The sequence below is a fragment of the Carassius gibelio genome, chromosome A8, assembly GCF_023724105.1.
Source record: "Carassius gibelio isolate Cgi1373 ecotype wild population from Czech Republic chromosome A8, carGib1.2-hapl.c, whole genome shotgun sequence".
In the NCBI taxonomy this organism is placed as follows: domain Eukaryota; kingdom Metazoa; phylum Chordata; class Actinopteri; order Cypriniformes; family Cyprinidae; genus Carassius; species Carassius gibelio.
Window position 1 is genome coordinate 7143514 of NC_068378.1, and position 22779 is coordinate 7166292.

Here is a 22779-nt window from a genome sequence, read left to right on the forward strand (position 1 = left end):
TGTTTGAAATCCTATAAATAAGTAATGAATTTCTCAGTGCAGGTTTGCTCATTTGAGACCGGTGAGAACTGAATCCTAAGGCAAAAATTGAGATTGGGACATAAGAAGGGTTTTCAAAGGAGAGAAAAACAAAATAAGGTGGGAAAAACAGATCTTATTAAATATTGGGTGGTGGATGGAGAGAGAAATTTAAAGTGACAGAGGCTCGTTAATACAGTTCATTTCTTCTGTCTGTGTCCTGTCAAGTCTCTTTCTTCATCTTTTCCATGAAGCTGTTGGATTATTTGCCTGAATCGTAGCAGGTGCCATTCATATTTATTAGAAGTGAAGTTAGACTGCTGTGTCATGACATGCTACATCCTGATTAGACATATTATGTGTCTGCAAGAGGTAATTAACATTTTATTCAAAACAAAGTACACATGGATTAGAAAGATAAATGATGTATGCTTGGTTTCTGTTGAATTATGTCTGCCCTGCCTCATATATGCATGGGCTGATATAGACCCTGTCCAAAAAAAACCCACATTCATACCTCAGCTGATGTCTCATTTTTGTCCCCATTCAGTACTTTTAGTAATTGTAATGCTTTTATATAAGTCAAATGATTTGACATCCACAGTGTCATTAGACAATTCATTGAAATCTGTCAGTGCGGGTCAACAGAACTGTCCATTTGAAAATGAAGCATGCTTACATATGTACGTACTTCATGTCTTTAAAGTATACTTTTTTTTTTACTTGCAGATACTATAAAATTACTGGAATAATAGGCCACTTAAGTGTACTTAGGGTTCACTTTCTTAATACAGTTACAGTGGGTATAGAAAGAATAAATATTTTTTGCTTTTTTCTTGCAACCCTCCCATAAAAGCCACATTTGTGGAGAATTTGTGATACACTATTGTCACATGCACACAATCCACTCTTAGACAGTGCTTTGCCACCCACAGTGGATTGTTGTCTTCAGATGGACTAAAATGCTCAGCTCTTTTTATTATTATTATTTTCTATACCTACTGTAAGTACACTTACATGCATAAATGATGACCATAAAAGTGGTCATAAAGGCAGCAGTACACATTTCAAAGACAACAGAAGTAATATAAGTAATAGTGATAGTATAATATAATATAAGTAATAGTCATAGAAGCAATAGTGTTCCTGTAGCTCAAGTGGTCGCGCATTGGTTGGGGGTTCGATTCCCCAGGAACACACGATAGGAAATTTTAAAAAAAATTGATAGCCTAAGATTGAATAAATTTTATTAAATACAATTTTAATATGGAATTACATATAAATATATACTTATGTGGGTCAAAAACACTCTCAAGTTTAATTAATCGCATTTAATAAATTTAAGCTGTAATACACTTTCACTTAAACACGCATTAAGAATATTATTTAATAAAAATATATTATAATATTATTACTGTAGTACTCTGTTGAAAAAGAAAGCTAATGTTTAGTAAACGTCTTTTACACAAGGGATGACAAATAATTTTACAGTAATACACAGTTTTCCGAATGCTTCCTACAACATAAAACAGTATGTATAGCAATATATTAAATTAAATTAAATTAAAAAATTAAATTAATACATTTAGCAGACGCTTTTAGCCAAAGCGACTTACAATGCATTCAGGCTATCAATTTTTACATATCATGTGTTCCCGGGGAATCGAACCCCCAACCTTGCGCTTGAGTGCTCTACCAATTGAGCTACAGGAACATGTATGCTGTCAAAATATCGTTTTTATTATTTATTATTATTTAATTTTTTTATCATGTAATTAGAGTAGCCATTTACCCCTACATTTGGGGCATAAGTCCCCTAGTGATATTGATATATGAATGTGACAAATAATGTATGTCACCCTATGCAATAATTTTTTGATATGGCAAGATATTTTAAAGTACTGTAATATTTAAGAACATACTCACTTATCATATAATAGTATAATCTTCAGCATGTCAGTGTTGCTAATTTGATCACTTTTTCATTCTATAAGAATTTTAATTGTATTTTTTGGGAGAACTCACTTAATTACTTTCACTTGTCTAATCTAATGTAGTAGGGTTGATACATTAAATAATTTAGTTGACTTTAATGAAACCAGTAAATTTAAATGTTTCTACCTGAAGAATATGCTTCAGACTGACAAAACACTGTGTATTCAGTCATAATGTCAGAGAAATTCAATACTATCTCTGAACTATAATCTCTGGACTTTGCCCCGCATTTCAACCATCCAATGTATTGTGTGTGTGATAGAAGTGAATTTGGCTTGAGATCAGTTAACACAACCTCCGTTAATAAACACATGGAGGAAAGAAAAAAATAATAAAAAGACAAGACACTATACAGAAAGATGACCAGATATGATATGAAGCAGAGCTTATTGTGTAAATCAACCATAACTGCACACATCAAAACTTAAAGCATATTTAAAGGTTATTTAAGCATGGTCTCTATCTTAAACCTCTCAGAACGGTCTCACAAATTAGTTACAAGCACTAAGAAACACAAAAGAACTGCAACAGATGGAGGTTAAAAGATTTAATATACATGAAAGTACATTCAAGAATTGAGAAAAACATCAACATAAGTTCAATATAAACTTTAATTAAACGTTTTAATACAATATTACCAAATATCCAATGACATGAATAATGTACAGATAACTAAAGCTGAGGATATTTCTGCTGATCCTTCATTAGATGGCCATCTGAAATCTTCACAAACCAAAGCAATCAAAGCAAACGACAGCGTTTTGATTAGAAAACGGTGATACTCATAATTCTTGGTTCCTCTTATGAAATGAGGCCGTTATGAGTCAAAATTAGTCAAATTCCTTGTGTGTAAACATACTTGGTAATATAGCTCCTTCTGATTCTGATGAGTCAAATCATTTATGTTTCATTGATACTGGATCACTCATAAACTGTTTTTAAGACAATAAATCAAGCTGAATATATTAAATAGTTCTGAATTATATAAATGAATTTCGATACTAATTTCTGTTTTAATTTACATATGGCACATTCATTTGTTCAGAACAGTAATATGTAAAGATTTATATGTGAATGCTCAGTAACAGAAGATCAGCAGTACAGTACATTTGTGTATGGTTTATAGTGTTATGACCTGCAGTGTGTCCAGGAGATTTTCACTCTTCACTGGGTTTATAAACAGCGTTTTTTATGCTGTATATTTCAGCCTCATTAATGGAAATCTGGCATATGTGGCATACTTTGTTTTTATGGCAGGTCTACTGTAAATCTTTATTGTGAGGAGTCCAGATATTTGCTTTATGCTAAACAGCTGGCTGACCTCAGGCACAGCAAAATAACTCTGCTAAAAAGAAAATGAGAAAAAAAAGTATTGATTCACATAAATACCTCAAAGCAATTTTCTAAAGGTGTATTGCTGGAATATAATGGGTTCTTCACATTGCAGGCTGTCCAGGCAATAACTGACTTTCCAATATGTGAAAAACAGAGAGAGGAAAACTACTGGTGCTTCTGAAATATACTGTATCACAGCATAAATATCTGTGTAAATGGTGGCTGAATGTTTAACTTTTCCAGGTGAATGGCTATATGTTTATATGGCAACACATTAATGCCTTTCACTCTCTATGCGACCATGCTTTTGAGAAACTCAAGCTAGTATAGTTAAAACATATAACACTCAAGTCAGGCTTTAAGACCAACATGGACCGTTTTAGCAAAACACAATCAACAAGAATAAACTTGTGTGTGCGAAGTCAACAAATGCTATAGATAATGTGCTATCAGTGCTATGTTTTGATGAGTGCTGTTCTTAATAAATGATTAAGAGCAGTGTGTCTCTCAGGACTCAGCTGTAACAGAGCTACACAGTCAGGACATAATCGATTAAAATCAAGCTTGATATCATCAGTGAGAACTCAAGCCATGTCTCAAATGATGCACTTGACCTGGTCCTTTGACTTTATAACATTCAATACATGAGTTTGTGCCATAGACTGTCGGGGTTTGACATGTCTTTGTTATGTCTTCTATGTGTCCTTTCACAAAACCTTAAGAGTGAACTACTTTTTTGCACCTTGTGTGGCATTATGTCACCAAATTACAGCTATGAGGAGAACTGCAAGAATGTGGTTGTCATCCGGGACAGGACAATAGCAGCAAGTTATGGCAGGCTGTACAATGTAGGTAATAAGCAAGCAACAAGTATTTCAAAAGAAACAGTATAAAAACAGAAGGATGATAAAGATATTTATATTAATATAATTAACCATGTTTAATTTGTTAAAAAGAAGTATACTTTAGCATATGTACAAGAGCACAGAAATAATCTTTTAAAAGATTTAAGTGTGAACTGAATGTGATCTGAAGTTAATTCGCAATAAAATAAAATAATATAGTTTAAATGTATATTAAGTGCAATTAGTACTTTTTTGACCTGCTTAAAAAGGACTTAAACATATCTTTATATGTAATATCATAAATCCAATTATTATTTTTAAAAAAATATATGGTTAAAGTGTGCTGTTGAATGTACTGACAAGCATTTCTGGTAAACGAAAAAATTTACTTTAATGTCATCCATGGTCAAACTTGTGTGTCATGTATTTGATTGTATAATAAATATTGAATCAATGAACTTGTAATTTAGAAACATTTAAAATATATTAACTTGAAATGTAATATTTAATAACAGACAAGAGTTTAAATTATAGTCGAGTACTTTATGTACTTTAGTATGTTAGACGACACACCCAAAATAAAGCATGGACAAAAAAAAAAAAAAAAAGATTTAAAGAAAGCTTAATATTTACTTTACATCTTTCATTTGACATAATTATGAAGGGCAAAAATGCACTTAAGTGTGTTAAGAAACATATGGAAGTGAACTCTTTTAAACCTTACTTAAGCGGCCTTTTTTTTTCTTTAATATATTATCCACAAGGAAGTTTTTTTTATCTTTTACTCTGAATACTATATAGTTAAATACACTGCAAGCTCACATTCAATACAATTAAGCACACATCTTTTTCACAAGAGTATACTAAACTAAGTGGCCAATTAATCTTGATTAAACAACTTAAGGCTAAATCAGTGATGGGAATACTAGATCAGAAACTGCATAAGTTGATTGATATTTAATTTTATTAGACATCTGACATTTGCAGAGTGTTTCAAAGATATTTATTGTAATAATTAGACACTGTTTTGGGCTTGCTTGTCTGTGTGTGTGTGTGCGTGCGTGCGTGTGTGTCTATCTATCTGTCTGTCTGTCTATCTGTCTGTCTATCTATCTGTCTGTCTGTCTATCTATCTATCTATCTATCTATCTATCTATCTATCTATCTATCTAGGGGAGAGTGTTATTTGAGCTTGTGGAGGAGTTGAGCCGCCACTTGTTTGTTATATACAGTATATACTGTAAAAAGTGATTTTTGTATGTCCAAGGACTCATGCTTCTAGTGTATGAAAAATTACAGACAAATCTGTACTTTAGGAGGTTATAATACGAGTCTAGAATTTTAGCTCTAAACTGCTGGATGATACAAGTTTGTTAAAATGGTAGGAGTGGGGTAATTTGAGCAAAAAGTCCTGGGGTAAGTTGAGCCAGTGGCTTACCCCTGCTTATGATTATAATGTATTATTTTACTGTTATTCTACATTATACTTTATTCATTTTAAACATTTAAAATTTTGTTCTGTTTTAAACTTGGTTTTGTTCTGGAAATGTAAATTTTCTTTAACAGGCCTTGTTTACGAAAATTGGCCATTGAAAATTTTATGAAATTGTATTTCCCTGTCACATTAAGTGAAAATGTTCAGTTTTACTTCAGGATAATCAGTGGCACAGTTTAACGTGTGGCTTCTTTAGCCAAGAGTCGAGAGTCGAGAGTTAGCTCGTTATTTGGAAAACAATATTGTGTAATTAGTTTATTTTAGGACGTAAAGATTCACCAAATCCTGAAATTTATATACATATTTAAGTAGCACCGATTACTATGTGCTCACTTTAAAAACTGGCTCAACTCCCCCCGCTGCCCTCCACTGGCTCTGCACCCCTTCACCTAAATTCATTACTTCAGACTTATGTTCCCTCTAGAAGCTTGCACAAGTAAACTATGCATTATTGTGGCATCTCAAAGAGGCACAAAATCACTTTCACTGACTTTTTCATTAACTGTTCCCTCCTGATGGGATGACCTGCCCAACTCTATCCCAGCAACTGAGTCCATCTTCAAGAAACGACTAAAAACACATCTGTTCCATCTTTATTTGACCCTTCTATACTTCATCCATTTATCTTATTTTTAATTAAAAAAACTACTAGCTTTCTAGTTTTTTTTCTCTTTTCTATATACTTGTTTTATTTGTGTGTGTGTGTGTGTGTGTGTGTGTGTGTGTGTGTGTGTGTGTGTGTGTGTGCGTGTGTGTGTGTGTGTGTGTGTGTGTACCTTGCTACGTATAATACCTTGCTACGTGTACTGTGTTAGGCTAACAGAGACTTGACATTTGCACTTACAGTACATATTGTTGTTCTTTTGGTATCCGCATTTGTAAGTCGCTTTGGATAAAAGCATTTGCTATGTAATATGTAATGACTTAATGTATTTATATATATTACAAATGCTGCTTGCAACATGCACATTGTTTAGATTAGATCCAAAGTCCAGTGAAAGTACGAATGAGGAACTGATTCTTTAATTTACTTGGATAGCTTCGGCAAATAAAGCCATTCCACACAGTGTGTTTATACTGATTCAAATTCAGATCAAATTAAACAAATTAAACCTGTCACACAGCACAAAAAAAATAATGTGTAAATGATTGTACCAGTTTGAAATAGCAGACATTCTACTCCTAATCAATGACACAATGTGCTTGTATAATGTTGCTGCATAATAACTATTATATATAAGTATTACATCTGTTTTGAAATATACACGTTATACACATATTGCTAGTTCCACACTTTTTTTTTAAGAAACCGTTAAAAATTACTTACTCACCTTCACGTTGTTCCAAATTCGTATGACTTTATTTTCTTGGTGAAACACAAAAGGCTGGTCTTTTTCATGCAGTTACGTCAAACAGCGACTGAAGCTTTCAAGCTTTAAAAAGACAACAAACCACTGTAGTGGTGGTCCATATGAATCATGTGCTATATTTCATGTTTTTCTGAAGCCATGCGATAGCCTTAGATGAGAAACAGACGGAAATCATCTACCTTGTTATGTTCATTAGCGATTGAATCATTATTTTGAGTTAGATGTTTACAATGAAGTTGATCAGGTTCAAAATGGCATTATGATTGATCCTTTCACAAAGATTTTCAGTCCAAAATGACATAAATTCCAAGGCTGTTGTGTGATTTCAGAAGACTCGGAATAAAGCACACAAGACATATGCACTGGTTTTATCATACATTTATGGTGCTTTTGTGTTCTATAGAAGTCACAGGTTTGGAACAACATGAGTACTGATGACAGAATATTTATTTTTAGGCGAGCTATCACTTTAACAGTGAAAAGAACCAAAATAGTACAATTCTTTTTCTGTTACCTTCCACAAGAAAACCTTGGACAAAGACAACGAGAAGAAAAAGCCTCCTCCACTCAGTATTTCATCATAACATCTCTCAGAGAGAACCTTGTTCTAACTGGTAAAAATGGCTTTCTGTGCCATTGAGAACTAACCATATAATAGCCACAAATCCAGCATGTTTCATTGGTCATAGTCATTTTAGCAGTGGTTTTGAAACATCAATGCAATTTGCGATGATCACTCTCATTGCTTCTCCTCTGCAGAGCCTGGCCACAATAAGCCTTTCCTTAATATGTTATGGCCCATTTCTGTGTTTAAAGAAGACAAGTGGACATCTTTTAGCAACAACGTCACAGATTTTCACTGTCCAAATTGGGATTCTTAACCTCAAATTCAGATTAGCTGACAGTGTTCACAAGCCACCTCTGAATGCTTGAAGAAGTGCGACATGTAGGTAGGAATATTGCCTTATCTTACATTTGACACCAATTAAATGGTATCTTTCTGGTCCGAACTGTTGTTCTTTTGTGGTTGATAGGTGCTAGAAGAGCCATTGCTTAGGATAGACCCCTTAGTAATGCCCGTACTGACAGTGGACAAAGGGAAACTCTCGTAAATCGCGGGCGGCCCCCAGCAGCGGCACCTGGAGAGCAGCGATTTCAGCTCCTTCTGGAAGTTACTGTTCAGGAAACCATAGATGACTGGGTTCACACAAGTCGACGCCATGGCGGAGAGGTGACAAGCTGAGAAAATGGCATCGTGCTGGCAGACGGGAATCGCTTCATGGTTCCAGTCAAAGATCGTGTTGAAAACATTCAGTGGCAGCCAACAGAGGGCGAACGCTGCAACAATCGAGGCTAGCATGGCATTGACCCGCTTTGAGCCTTTGGTCTTCTTCTGCCGTCCACCTCGGGCTCTTTCGACCATGTCTTTACGGTGGCTGAGACGCAGGAATATGCGGAAATAACAGACGAGAATGAGCGCCAATGGTAAGCAGTATTGGCACAGCAGCAGCGTTGTGGTATAAGTGAGCCGATTCCCCTCAGATGGCCATTGTTCAATGCATATGAAGTGATCGCTGAAGGGGTTGAAGGGAAGGCTGAGGTTGTGGAAGGGCGAGTTTGTGAGGATGTTGAACGAAAGGAACGGAAGGGAGATAAAACATGCGACGATCCAGATAACCGCGACAGCCAGGTAGGAGTGTCTGACGACTGGTTTCCAACCAGTGGGATGGATGATGAGCTGATGTCTTTCCAAGGCGATGAGAACCATGGAGAAAATCGAAACCGTTACGGACAAACACTGGACGAACGGCGTCACCTTACACAAAGCCTCGCCCAAAATCCATCGATCCATAAGGGTGTAGATAATGGTGACCGGTAAACACACCAAACAAACAAGGATATCAGAGCATGAGAGGTTGACGATGAAGACGTTGGTCACGTTGCGCATCTCTTTCTGTCGTGTGATGACTAAAACCAGGCAAGTGTTGCCCACCAGGCCCACTGCTAACATGGTGCTGTATGCTACGATGAGGAAAGTGGTGCTGCTGAGAGAGGTTGGACAGATGGGATCCTCTAATAACCAAGACCCAGAGCTGTTGTTCAGATGAGACCGCTCCATTGCCATCAGTTGCTGTAGTGTCTCTTGAAATGAATGATGACTGCTCTGTCTGGCTTATTCTCCAGGGAGTAGGGGAAATGAAGTGGAACCGTCCAGCGTAAGGCTGCTCCTTCCTAAGACCAATTTTCTTTTAGTTCCCAAGTTGTCTCATCTTGTTTTCTTGAAGAGCACAGAAGTGTTGATCTGGGAAACCTGAGGACAAAACAATAAAAAAAAATAGCTCTCAAGATCAAAGGAATAACAAAAGCTGCAAAACATGACAACAATATGAAATTCCCCTGCTCAGAAACATCATGCCTATTCAAACTGGGTCACATGCTCCCTCAAGATATATTTTGAATGCAGCTTTCAAAAAATGATTGTAAGAAATAAACAAACCAAAACAATAACACACACATGCAAATAGCTGTTCTTTCAAAAAACATTAAAAGTGTAAAATTTGCATAAAAGTGTAAAAGTCTATATGTTATGGTAACATAAACAAATTAGCAAAAACTAAATAAAAATAACTTAATCAAAAATATACCAGAAAGAACTCAGAAAGACAAATCAACAAAATAACTGCAGCCCTCAGGCCACACTACAAAAAAATCCTGCCACTGTTTCCCCATCTGGGTATTTCAGGCTATGGAATCAACGAAACTGCACAAAGACAACATGTATTTCATTAATTTCACTGTACAACTGATAATCATAATAAACTAATTACAATCTCAAACCTAAAACCTCTCGTCAGTAAAACAGTCTGTGTATGTTGTTAAATTAAGATGAATTTGCAGTCATTTTGTGACCGTCCCACTATATGGAAGACTATTTCTGCCACTGAATAAAAAAAGGTAATAGCGACCTTTTAATATAAACTCGCAATTGCACATGGGCAACAAATGCATCATACATTTTAACTCTTGATGCAGCTTGCATCATTAATTTTTAATGCAATTAATGCATTAATAAACAGTGAATTAGCCGCATGAGTGTGTGTGTGTGAGTGTGTGTGTTTGTGTGTGTGTGTGCGTGCATTGTAACAATCATTGTAATAATAGCAAACACTCAGTAACTCTACTATAGAGGAATCCCATTCAGACAACACAATGCAAATAACATGATGATGCTTGAATCAATATGTTTGTGCTAGCAATGCTTGACTTCACAAACAATGTAACCTGCCCACTTAGCTGCCGCTGTTGCTTTAGTGTTTCAAGTCAAATTTAACTTATGTAGCACACAGAATAAAAAAACAATGACAACAAAAAACATCAGTAATTGACTATTGTACTGTACAAAAAGACAAAGTATAAATATCTATAAAAAAGGAGACCAAAGAGAATAAAATGACTGCAAAGCAATGATAAAGGGAGTTTACAAAAAAGGCCAATCTGAAAAACTCAAATATCAAAAACAGTTGTAGACCTCAGAAAAAAGTAATTTACATTCAGACTCTGTGGAGATTAATCTTAGGGATAAAGGGAGACTATTTTACAATTTTGGACCAACAATAGAAAAAGCTTGGTCACCCCTCGACTCTAGATCTTGAAACCATCAGCAACTTTTGTTGAGATGACCTTGATGATCTAGCACAGTTATTTAAATTCAAAATATCAGAAAGATATATTGGAGCTAATCCATTCAGAGCTTTAAAAACAAAAAGCTAAATTTTTTAAACAATTTTTACAATAAATCGGCAGCCTGTGCAAAAAGTGTAATATTGGGGAAGTACAATCAAATTTCTGAGTTGTAGCTGCGTTTTGAACTATCTGAGGATGACTAATATTGGATGGACTCATTCCAATATAAAAATAATTACAATAGTAAATTCTAGATGAAATGAGTGCATGAATCACTCTCTTAAACTATGCAAATGTTAAGAAATTCTAGCCTTAGACAATAATCTTAATTGAAAAAAAAAAATTATTAACTACAGCATTTACCATTTACCAAATATCATAAAAATAACACCCAAGTTTTTCACAGAGTGAAATCTACCAGGCCTTTCAAATTTCCAAGTACCTGAAACAAAATGGCCTCAGTTTTGCTCTCGTTAAGACACAAAAAAGACTTAATATCAAATAAGCATTCTGATAATGAGCTCAATCTGTTTTTGCTTTTAAGGGCAGACAGATTTGTGTGGGTCATAAGCATAAAGTGAAATGACAACCCCTGTTTAGAAAGATTTGTACCCAATGGAAGCAAATATAATGAGAACAAAACAGGAGCCAGAATGGAGCCCTGAGGGACTCCATAATCCAAAACAGAAACAGAAGAAGAAAACCCATCAAGACAAACAGAAAAGGCTCTATCATCCAGATAGGACTTAAACCAATTAAGAGCACAACCTTCAATACCACACATTGTTCAAATTGTGAGATAAGAATTCTGTGGCCCACAGTATCAAAGGCAGCACTTAAATCAAAGAGTAAGAGTATATAAGTCAACAGACAAAATATCACATCAAAATAACATTTTGGTTCTATGTTTTGCTCTTTGATGGTGTTACAAGTTTTGGAAGTATCAATGATAAGACATAAGCTACAATTCCCCAATGAAATGTTGGATGTGTTGCTCGGAGTTAATTTTCACCAGGTCGTGGCATGTATCCAAAAAATGCCATAATGTTTTTAAATTTTCAGTTTAGCATCCTGCTATCAAGGCAATATAAGTAAGACCAGTGTAGCATCTGTATCAAAACCAATTTAGTCAATGCAGGAGATATATAGTCATTAATAGAAAACATAATTGTAGTCATCCTTAATATATATTAGGACATCCATCCATTCATCCACTGAAAAAATAATACTTAATAACCCTATTTTTTACAGTCATATTTCTTTATTTTCCTCAAACTAAGTTTATGGCTTTGTTTAAACCTTAATAATAAAAAAAGGTAATAAGATTGTTTATCATTTTTTGGCTTTGTATTTGTGTCACCTGCAGTAGACATTTAAAAGCGCTTTACATCAACACTCTGATATCAGCCTATTAAAAAATATATATATTAGTTTATGTTAAAAGCAATTGTTATTTGCCTAAACACGACAAAACAGCTTTAAAGGGGTCACATTATGTGGTTTAAAATTGTCCTTTCTCTATGGAGTGTTACAAGCTCTTGGTGCATAAATAAGATCTGTAAAGTTGCAAAGACTAAATTCTCAAATCCAAAGAGATAATCTTTATCAAAGCTTGTTCTAACGCCCCAAAGTTAAGACTGTGCAACTCCCTCCTAAAACACCTTGTTCTAACGCCCCTACATGCCTATGTCACTATGTGGGAAGATAAAAGCCACTGGCCATTCCTCACTCTTTGCAAGGACAGTCTGGCACTTCTGACACATGGTATGTAGGTTTAGATATGTAAAAGATTTGCCACTGATGATTTTCAGAGCCTTGTCAAAATCGACGCGTTTCAGAAGGGGGGTCATAGAGGAGATGTCACATAAACACATTTCATTACGCCAAATACACCAAATAATATTCTTTTTAGCAACATAATATAATCCCTTTAAAATGGAAACCATAATTTTCCATTAGACCAATAAACATAAGAATTGACTTTTAGTAAATGCCACGGTTGTTTCACTTCAGAGCATCCAATTGTGTATATATTTCTGTATATATAATATATGTTTTGGGCCAATTCTAACTATTAACTAGTATGCATATTACTAGCATATTGACTGTTTATTAGTACTTATGACATGTTAATGCCTTATTATAGATGACCATATATTAAATCCCTTAATCCTAAACTTAACTACCTACTTATTAATAAGCAGCAAAGTAGTTTATTAAGGCAAAATAATTAAACCTTAAAATAAGGTGTGATAAATAGAATAAATATTGATATTAGAATAATAATACTAGCTTTATAATATTAGCCTTTGCATCCGTTATTAGCCAGAACATAGAAATAACCAACTAAATAATAATAATAACTGGTATTGTATAAAATATCTTAACCCAGTAAAGAGACACAGAACTGGAGCAGACTTGCATGAGGTTATACAATGTTGTTATGAAACTGTTAAGGAACTGCAGGCTAAAGTGGCTAAAGCTCAGTGCTGCTTGTACCTCGAAGGCTTCTGGTTTGAGCTCCACAGCACCATTGTGTCACTGAGTGGCACACTTGTTGCACCAAAGGTCTTGTCACTGTATTTGCATAAAAGGCATATATCCATTATCAGGGAAACTCATACTTCTCTGTCAAACAATTTGAGCAGAGAACCTGATAATTAAAGCAGCACTCGCTTGCCCTCCTTCTCTCCATCTGTCTCACAGATTTTCTTCTTCGACTGATGCTTCTTGATTTCTTAAAGCACTCTGACTTTGCAGTAATAGCTACTGAGCCTGCATTTAAACACAGTTGCAGGTGATGAATAACCCAGTAAGGTTTAACAATGGGTGAGAAGCTAATAATGAGCAGAATCCTGCTGCTTTTAACCCATCTCATTTCTTCAAACCCACGTGAGACTTACAGCTCAAATACATTCAGCTACATATAAGAATAAATATATTTGTCCTCTGCCCATCTCTCTTTTGGCTGAGAAAATAATGAGCCAATCATAGTAAATACATTGCAGTTCATTATTGCATAAGCAATATGAATATTCAAAGCAATTAATAACCTAACCTGTAATTCTGCATTCAAACAGCCAAATGACATTTAACAGCAGACGCCAGATGTAATTATTGCACAAAGCCTGAGAGATTACATAATCACCATGACAATAATGGCTGTGATTGCCATCAATGAATAATACATTAGATTATGTGCATTTATTTATGTGCAAAATCATTTATAATTGTAAACTGTCATTTTGAAATGGTTGGAGGGTTGTTGTGTTTTTCTTTCTTTTTTAATTGAATCCAGACAAGTAAGGCCGTGTTATGCAAGATTCCTCTCCCTCTGTCGAGTCATGTACCGTTTGGACCCCAAAGCAACTTTTTTGTTGGCTGAGACTATTTATGTGTCCTCTATTCATTGCCTGATTAGAAATGATAGATTACAGTGTGTTTATTCTTAATCACAAAATGAACTATTGAATTATTGTGTTTTAAATTATATGTCACAAAAATAAGGCAGAACTTAAAAAAGGTCTTCGGTTCCCTTGTATGAAGAAAGGACAGTTCTGCATAAAAATAAAAAGGGTACTTATAATGGACATAATATACTTTAAAAAGAATATACTTAAGTGCAGACTGAAAGTAAAGTTTTCAGACACTTTATCACGTTTTTTATAATAAATTTATCCTAAGTTACATTTAAATTAAAATTCAGTTAGATGAACTTTGGAGTGTTATTTTGGATTTAAGCACATATTATATTTTGATTTCATAATGGTTAAAATGTACTGTGAAATGTACCGATAGTCATTTATGACATATGACATTTTATAAACTAAAATTTAGATTTGTCATTACTTTTGAGACTTATATGTCATGTTTTTTAAATGTAATTGTGAATACATATTTGTAATTTAGTCAAATTGAAAGTGCTTAAACTTGAAATGTAATATTTAATAACAAACTACAGTTTATATGTGCTTTAGTCTGTTAGTCAACACATCCAAATTAATGTACTTCTTTAAATACGATAAAAGATCATTTATCATAACGATTTGAAATGTACTTTAAAGTAAAATGTTTAATTTGACATTATAACAAAGTGTGCTTTTTTTTTTAAAGTGTACTTAAGTGTGTTAAGAAACAGTCATTAAAGTATTTATCTTTAAATTCATTGAATTTTGCATGGTAATATACATGACAGAGATATAACATATACATATATGAAATAACCTCCATATATAACAATCACCCTGTAGCAGATCTGTACAGGTGGAGCTGGGGAAGGTGAAGGGTTTCTGAAGCCAAGTATTTAAATGTCAAGCCCCGAGCACATTGGCTGCTGATGTAAAAGAAACCAATCAGCTGCACCATGTGAATAATGATGTGATTTAATCAGACTGTGATTACACCAGACAGTGATGTTTTAGCTCTGACATGGTCACTATAGTCTCTTGTTGCATGGAAATGAACAGCTTAAAGATTCTTCAAAAATTCACCTTTTGGTTTCCACAGGAATATAACACAAAATAGGGTTGAAACAACATGAGGGTGAATGAATCATTCAGTTTTCATCATTCCCTTTAAGAAAAACAACATCAGCACCTTTATGGAGACATTCATCTAAATAGAAACAACTTGCATCAGTGTAATTAATATATATACCAGAAAGTTATTGCAGCTAACTTACAAGTGACAGTAAATCAGTCCCAGAGTCTCAGCCCAGATGTGCCTCATGTACAGCTGATAAATTGTAATGAAACTCATGATTGCCTCCTCAATCCCACATTTCTAACCAGCCCTCTCTAAAGGACACTGATTGTTTTCAATTGGACGCTAGACTCTGCCAATGAATCTCTTAATGGATGAGAGTGTGTTGCAATGAAGCTGAGATGCTCTTTGTCTCAGAGATCTCTGAGACAAAGAGCACACGATGCGCCGCTGGTTGCACACAGAGTTTAAAATCTCAGCAACATCCCCACAGAGCTCTCATTTCAGTCTCCATGACTCCTCCATCCTCAAATAGACAACATGGCAGGAAAGATAGTTCTGACCAGCCCAGACATGCTGATGCCTTCATTCAGGCACCTGTTAAATGGAAATAATGTGAGCTTATAATGTTGGCTTTCTACAAAAATATTAAGTAGCACAACTGTTTTCAATATTGATAATAATCAGAATGTTTCTTGAGAAGCAAATCAGCTGAATTTTTAAGAGGTGCTTTGTGAGTTCATGGCAAAATGAATTAATACTGAAACTCGATGTAGTTGTAATAAGTTACCATAAACTATTGCTTTCTTTCTGAAATGAGATAATATAGTACCTGGAATGTGTTTGGAGACAAAGTGACATTGCCTATTCATTCAGCACTGGAAAACAAGGAGGTTTTGCCATCACTCTGTGACACTTGAGCTTCAGAAACCTGTGCATTAGCATGCATAACGCAAAGCATGCCTATATTTATAACAGAGCTCGCCACGGGCGAACACACCCTGTGATAGCAGGGGGTTTCAAGATGAGCGTTTGCTTTGATAGCTGTCAGATGTGGCACATCCTGCAGTGCTACAGTCAAATGATGACATCCCATAAACATGCATGTTTTATTAAAGTTAGTGAACAGTGGCATGGTGCGGAGTTTGGCCAGACATTCATTAGTGGTTTTAAAATAAATGATTTGCATTCAAATACAGCGAGCTTTAAACATCTCTCTGTGCATGCTGAGCATTTATTTAGAAGAAAAACAGCAGGAGATTTACTAAACAGTGGGGTTCGAAAACCTTACACCGCTTTAAACATCTGGGATTTTGTCCTTTAGATCCTGGATTAGGTTTAAGACCAATTTGACACAAAGAGAAGTTAACGTGATGAAGAAGTATTCTTTTAAAATAATAATAAAAAGAACATATATTAAATAATTTCATTGAATACTTAAGTTACATAAGTAAAATGAATAACAAATTGATAAAACATCATAAATACAAAATATATTTATTAAATTAATGCAATATTAAAGATTATGTACAACTTTTTAAATTGTATCAGTTTAATCAAATTAATTTAAATGTAATTTATGTATTTATTTATTATAATGAATTGTATTTTTTTCAAATATCAAATATTATGATCCTCATTAATACAGTGATTTTTTTAAAAATTATAAATATGTTTAAAATGTACCAAATATTTAATCTGATTACGTTATTGAATTTGTTTCCACTAAAAGTGTTGTGTATTTATTTAAATCAAAATGTATTCATATTTATTTATTTTTATTTATTTTACTTATGTAGTTTTTATTTATTTAATAAAATAATAAAAATATACTAATAAAAAGGTAATAAAAATACTTATTTGCTTTTATACATTTTTTATTTAAAGAAAATTTAACGTAAATGTTATTTATTTCATTTAATCAAATGTTTTTGTTTAATCAAATTTATTTAAATGTACTTTATGCCTTTGTTTATTATAATCAGTTGTTATTATTTAGTGTTTAAATGAGAAGCAAATAAATGTTAAGATTTTTTCTAAAAGACACTTTCTCTCCCGAAGGAAGTTTGTGCTGTGCTCCTTCTCAAATCTTCCTGCGCTATTATAAGGGCAAGAGAAACAAACTAGTTTTAGATCAGAGAGGCATCCATCAGCTGAATGTGTCAAAGATACTGCGCCTGAACTCTATCAGCCATCTCACTGTCAGACATTTACACCATCTTTTAGACATTTTTGCAGAGATAAAGTGGTATAAGACATGCTAATAGACCTCATTTTGAGAGTGAAACCCCTACTGCTTCTCCATTCAACCAATACCCATTTTTTCAATCCTCAAGCAATTAATCAGTCAAATGGATGGTCAAATTGTCAAAAAGTCAAATTGATGGCTGCATCATATCAAGTCAGACAAACTGTTTAGCAGTAAAAAAAAAACCTATGAAGAACAGGAAACTAAAACTTAAAATGCAATCAAGAACAAACGCATATGCTATTTTTAGCAATGTTGAGATGACTTATGAATCTGACACTCTGAGACTATAAGATCACAGTAACAGATGTACAACATCAAATGAGAAAATATATCTTGGCATCTGTTTTAATGAAATGTTGTCTGTTAAGGCCTCTAAAATCAGTATCTGTAGAAATAAGCAAACAATAGAAAATGTTCACTGTGAAACCTTGCTGAAGTTGATCTGACCCCGCTTTCCACACAATCACAACTTACATTTGTTCCTTTTTTGCACTATTTATAACTGCATACCTCTTATGTAACAGGTATCTTTAGTTTTCGTGTCTTTGGCAGGCGATAATGAATAGAATTGAGTGTGAAAATGCAGTGCTTGCTCATTGCCCATTTCTCCAGCGAGTGTAAAGACTGAGTATGAGAATCAAAGCTTTTAATGCATCAGTTATTGCGTCTGTCTTCGATACCTCGGGCTGTTAGGGAGGTGAGAAACAGCTCTGAAGGGAAACACAGCCCAATCATGAAGAGGACAGCTAGCCAGTTATGAATATCAAGCACTCATAAAATTCACATGGTGGAAATGACTTTGAGTATTCACTCGTTGGGGTGTTTTTTTTAACAGCCGAGCACTCGTGTTAAGAGGCTGGCTCGCACTGAAAGAGCCATTAGCTTGAGATGAAAAGATATTTTCACCATAATAAATGCGAAAGCATGAATAATGGCTATGTGACTGTAGCACATCCTGGTGGATGGAGATTTAGGGTTTCTTTGCTTGCTTGAGTGAAAATGAGGTGATGTATAAATTAAGCAAATCAAATTCATTTAATCACCACGCTTCGCTAATATCCCTAATATGCATATCTGAAATATGATAAACAAGCATGCATAAATAAATGTTGTGTATTAAAGTTTCAGATTAAATGCTCCAGTACAAGTAACTTCATCTGTCTTGCAACACGCACAAGCACGCACGCACGCACACACTCATGCACGCACACTCATTAAGAAATATCATATGGAACAACACAACAGGGCAATAGAATAGAATAGAATAGAATAGAATAGAATAGAATAGAATAGAATAGAATAGAATAGAATAAGAAAACAGCATAACATTTGAATTTGTCTACAGGAATAAAAGAAAAACAACAGAAGAATAGAATTGAACAGAATAGAACAGAACAAAGAAGAATGTATCAGAACGTAGAATAGAATAGAATAGAATAGAATAGAATAGAATAGAATAGAATAGAATAAGAAAACAGCATAACATTTGAATTTGTCTACAGGAATAAAAGAAAAACAACAGAAGAATAGAATTGAACAGAATAGAACAGAACAAAGAAGAATGTATCAGAACGTAGAATAGAATAGAATAGAATAGAATAGAATAGAATAGAATAGAATAGAATAGCGATGCTTTTTTTAACCATAAGATCACGGACAGAACTGACCAGGGAACAGATTTGATCTGATCTAATCTGAACATCATCGGATTCTCCAACGTCATGTCGATTAATAAAAGTATGTAAGACCTTTTAGTGGCTCTGCATCAGTTAATGAGCGAGGCTGAATTCATAATGACAGGATATAGAGATGATTTCATGAAACGAAGACGCGAAGTGTCTCGGTAAGTTCCCTTCATTGACACGCATCTGTGAAACTCTGCTCAGGCGCATCTTACCGTGTGTGACAGGCGCGGATCCCGTCTCCGTGACTGTAGCTCGACACGACGCTCTCAGATGTGCTGTTCTCCCCTGGTCAGGAGTAACTGGTGGTTTGAGGAGCTGAGGTTTATCAACCAAACCTGCGGCGCAAGAAGGAGGTCCTTCAGAAACAGAGCGCGCGAGGGTCGCTCGCACATGGTCTCGCGGCTGTCTATCTGTTGAAACTGACTTCACTCCCTTAATGTTTGGGGTTCCAGAGACCGACATGCAATAAATAATAATAGGTATTAAAAATTACCCTATTGCATTCTTTTCAAGACCTTCTTTTTACACTGCAGCCTTCAGTCACAAACCACACAGTGTGTAATCCCAGTAAGGAAACTAAAATAAAATAAAATAAAATAAAATAAAAATAAAATATTTTGGTCCATATTGACATGATAGCATCACGTAGTCGCTGCAGATTTGTGGGATGCACATCCATGATGTGAATCTCTTGTTCCACCACATCCCAAAGCTCCTCTGGATTGAGATCTGGTGACTGTGGAGGCCATTTGAGTAAAGTGAACTCATTGTCAAAATGATTTGAGCTTTGTAACATGGTGCATTATCCTGTGAAAGTAGCCATCAGAAGATGGGTACACTGTAGTCATAAAGGGATGGACATGGACAGAAACAATACTCAGGTAGGCTGTGGCATTTAAACAATGCTCAGTTGTTACTAAGAGGCCCAAAGTTTGCCAAGAAAATATCCCCCACACCATTACACCACCATCAGCAGCCTGAACTGTTGAGACAAGGCAGGATGGATCCATGCTTTCATGTTCTTTACGCCAAATTCTGACCCTGCTATCTGAATGTCGCAGCAGAAGTCGAGACTCATCAGACCAGGCAACGTTTTTCCAATCTTCTATTGTCCAATTTTGGTGATCCTGTGTGAATTGTAGCCTTCTGTATTGAAATCTTCTGCTGCTGTAGCCCATCTGCTTCAGGGTTCGATGTGTTGTAATGTCTCTGACCTCTGACATCAACAGCATTTTTCTCCACACAACTGCTGCTCACTGGATATTTGCTCTTTTTCGGAGCATTCTCTGTAAATCCCAGAGATGGTTGTGTGTGAAAATCCCAGTAGATCAGCAGTTTTTGAGACACTCAGACCAGCCCGTCTGGCACCAACAACCATTCCACGTTCAAAGTCACTAAAATCCCGTTTCTTCCCCATTCGGATGCTCGGTTTGAACTTCAGCAAGTCGTCTTCACCACATCTAGATGCCTAAATGCATTGAGTTGCTGCCATGTGATTGGCTGATTATCAATTTGTGTTACCAAGCATTTCAACAGGTGTATCTAATATAAGTGGCCGGTGAGTGTTTGTGTATGTGTGTGTGTGTGTGTGTGTGTGTGTGTGTGTGTGTGTGTGTGTGTGTGTATGTATATATATATATATATATATGCATAGATAATTTAGATAATCAACCAAAAAATATAAATTCTGTCTTTTTATACTTCCCCTCAAGTTGTTGCAAACCTATATCCATTTCGTTCTTTTGAGAAGCTTGAACAATACTGTATATTTTGAAGAATGTTGGTAACCAATTTTGGTTTGAAACAACATTATGTTGCGTAAATAACTAAAGAATTGAAATTTTGGGTTAACCCCTTTAAAGGGGGCTGAGGTCTCTCAGACAAAAAGGTCAGAATCATAATAACTCTGATACTAATGTTGTTTGAAAGACTGCATCTTGCTCTCCAAATGTTCCAGGAAACATTTCAAAACCTATTAGTAGTATAAATAAAAATAATAATAAAATAAAAGAATGCATATATAAATGCTCACAATAATGTAAAACCAATGGCAATATAGTTTGTTTTTGTTTTTGTTTTTGTTTTTGTTTTTGTTTTTGTTCTTGTTCTTGTTCAGGTAAGTTATGGCCTAATGGTTAGAGAGTCGGACTCCCAATTGAAGGGTTGTGAGTTTGAGTCCCGGGCCGGCAGGAATTGTGGGTGGGGGTAGTGCATGTACAGTTCTCTCTCCACCTTCAATACCACGACTTAGGTGCCCTTGAGCAAGGCATCCAACACCCAACTGCTCCCCGAGCGCCGCAGCATAAATGGCTGTCCACTGCTCCGGGTGTGTATTCACAGTGTGTGTGTGTGTGTGTGTGTGTGTTCACTGCTCTGTGTGTGTGCTCTTCGCATGGGTTAAATGCAGAGCACAAATTCTGAGTATGGGTCAGCATACTTGGTTGAATGTCACATAACCTTTTTTTTTTTTTTGATGTGGTCAATAATTATTTGATTTGAATTAAATGCTTTGAAAAGTATGTTGATTGAGAGGATTAATCAAACTGACAGTTATGTAACAGATATCAATAATGGGTTCAGTGAAGTGTACTTTAAAAGCACTGTGTGCAAACACAATTTATTTTTTTAATGGGTTGGCTTTAATGGTTGATTTTATGACAGCTAATCATTTATACTAAGAATAATGGTTGGCTTCATACCTGACAAAATGTTTTGCATTTTTCACCACTCAGCCTTGGTGTTTTACAAATTAAAAACACACGATTCCACAACAAGCATATCATGTATAACTGACACCATTCTGGTAAAATACCCAAAGTCCTATAAAGAACCACAATAAGACACAATTAATCTTAAAACATCAAGAAGATGTAACGTTTCTAGAGCCAGTGGCACACTCCCATTAGAGCAGTGTCATTAAGCACACACTGTGTTTTCTGGAACAATCCATACTCTCATAGGGCCTCTTCTTGTTCAAATGTTTAATCTGTTCTGCAGGTTTTATCTGGACCTACCCGGGGCTTCCTGGTGCTCTTGTAATTGACATTTCCAAGTGATCTTGTTTTTCCATTCACAGCACGACTAAGTACTCACACACTGCTCTCTTCAAATCTGTATGCTTCTGTTTTCAGGTCTACCAATGTGAGAGACAGTGACGTTGGTTTGAATGAGTTTGAGGCTGCAGTGTGGATTCATAGGATTCTGAGGTATGTTATCCCTCGATAACAACCAGTAAAAGCTGATAACACTGGCTCATCCGGGTAACCGAAGTTGGCGCTATATGCTTGTTAGGAAATTTTTCTTTGTGGAAGCTTTGCTTTTGGTTAGCTAATAAACTATTGATACTCAAATCATTATTATGTATGCAGTTTTTTAATTATGTCATCCTGGTATAGTGAACTTGCTCTCTCTTGTATCATACAAATGCAGCTGCTGCCATTTTGCACCAAATGTTTTGTACACTGTAATTGATTACAAACTGGTTTCATCTTAAATCAATATCTTTTATTGTCATAATTATTAATGTTTGGATATGCCATGTATGAATATTATCAGGGTTGTCACTTTAATCTCATTTTCTTGTGTTTTTGTGACAGAGCCCTGACATGTTGTCTGTGTG

The 22779-nt window shown here is 35.1% G+C and overlaps 1 protein-coding gene across 1 annotated transcript; it reads right to left on the minus strand.

Moving 5' to 3' along the window:
* Positions 1-7461: 7461 nt before the first annotated feature.
* On the minus strand, positions 7462-19615 carry LOC128018286 (neuropeptide Y receptor type 1-like). The gene is made up of 2 exons (XM_052603706.1): positions 19373-19615; positions 7462-9369 (listed from the first exon to the last, which is right to left on the minus strand). Exon 2 carries the CDS (start codon positions 9181-9183, stop codon positions 8044-8046), a length of 1140 nt encoding a protein of 379 aa, XP_052459666.1. The 5' UTR covers positions 9184-9369; positions 19373-19615; the 3' UTR covers positions 7462-8043.
* Positions 19616-22779: the final 3164 nt, after the last annotated feature.

Bases quoted from the DNA above. Each gene is read 5' to 3' on its own strand.
- LOC128018286 (XM_052603706.1), bottom strand. From the start codon at position 9,183: ATGGCAATGGAGCGGTCTCATCTGAACAACAGCTCTGGGTCTTGGTTA.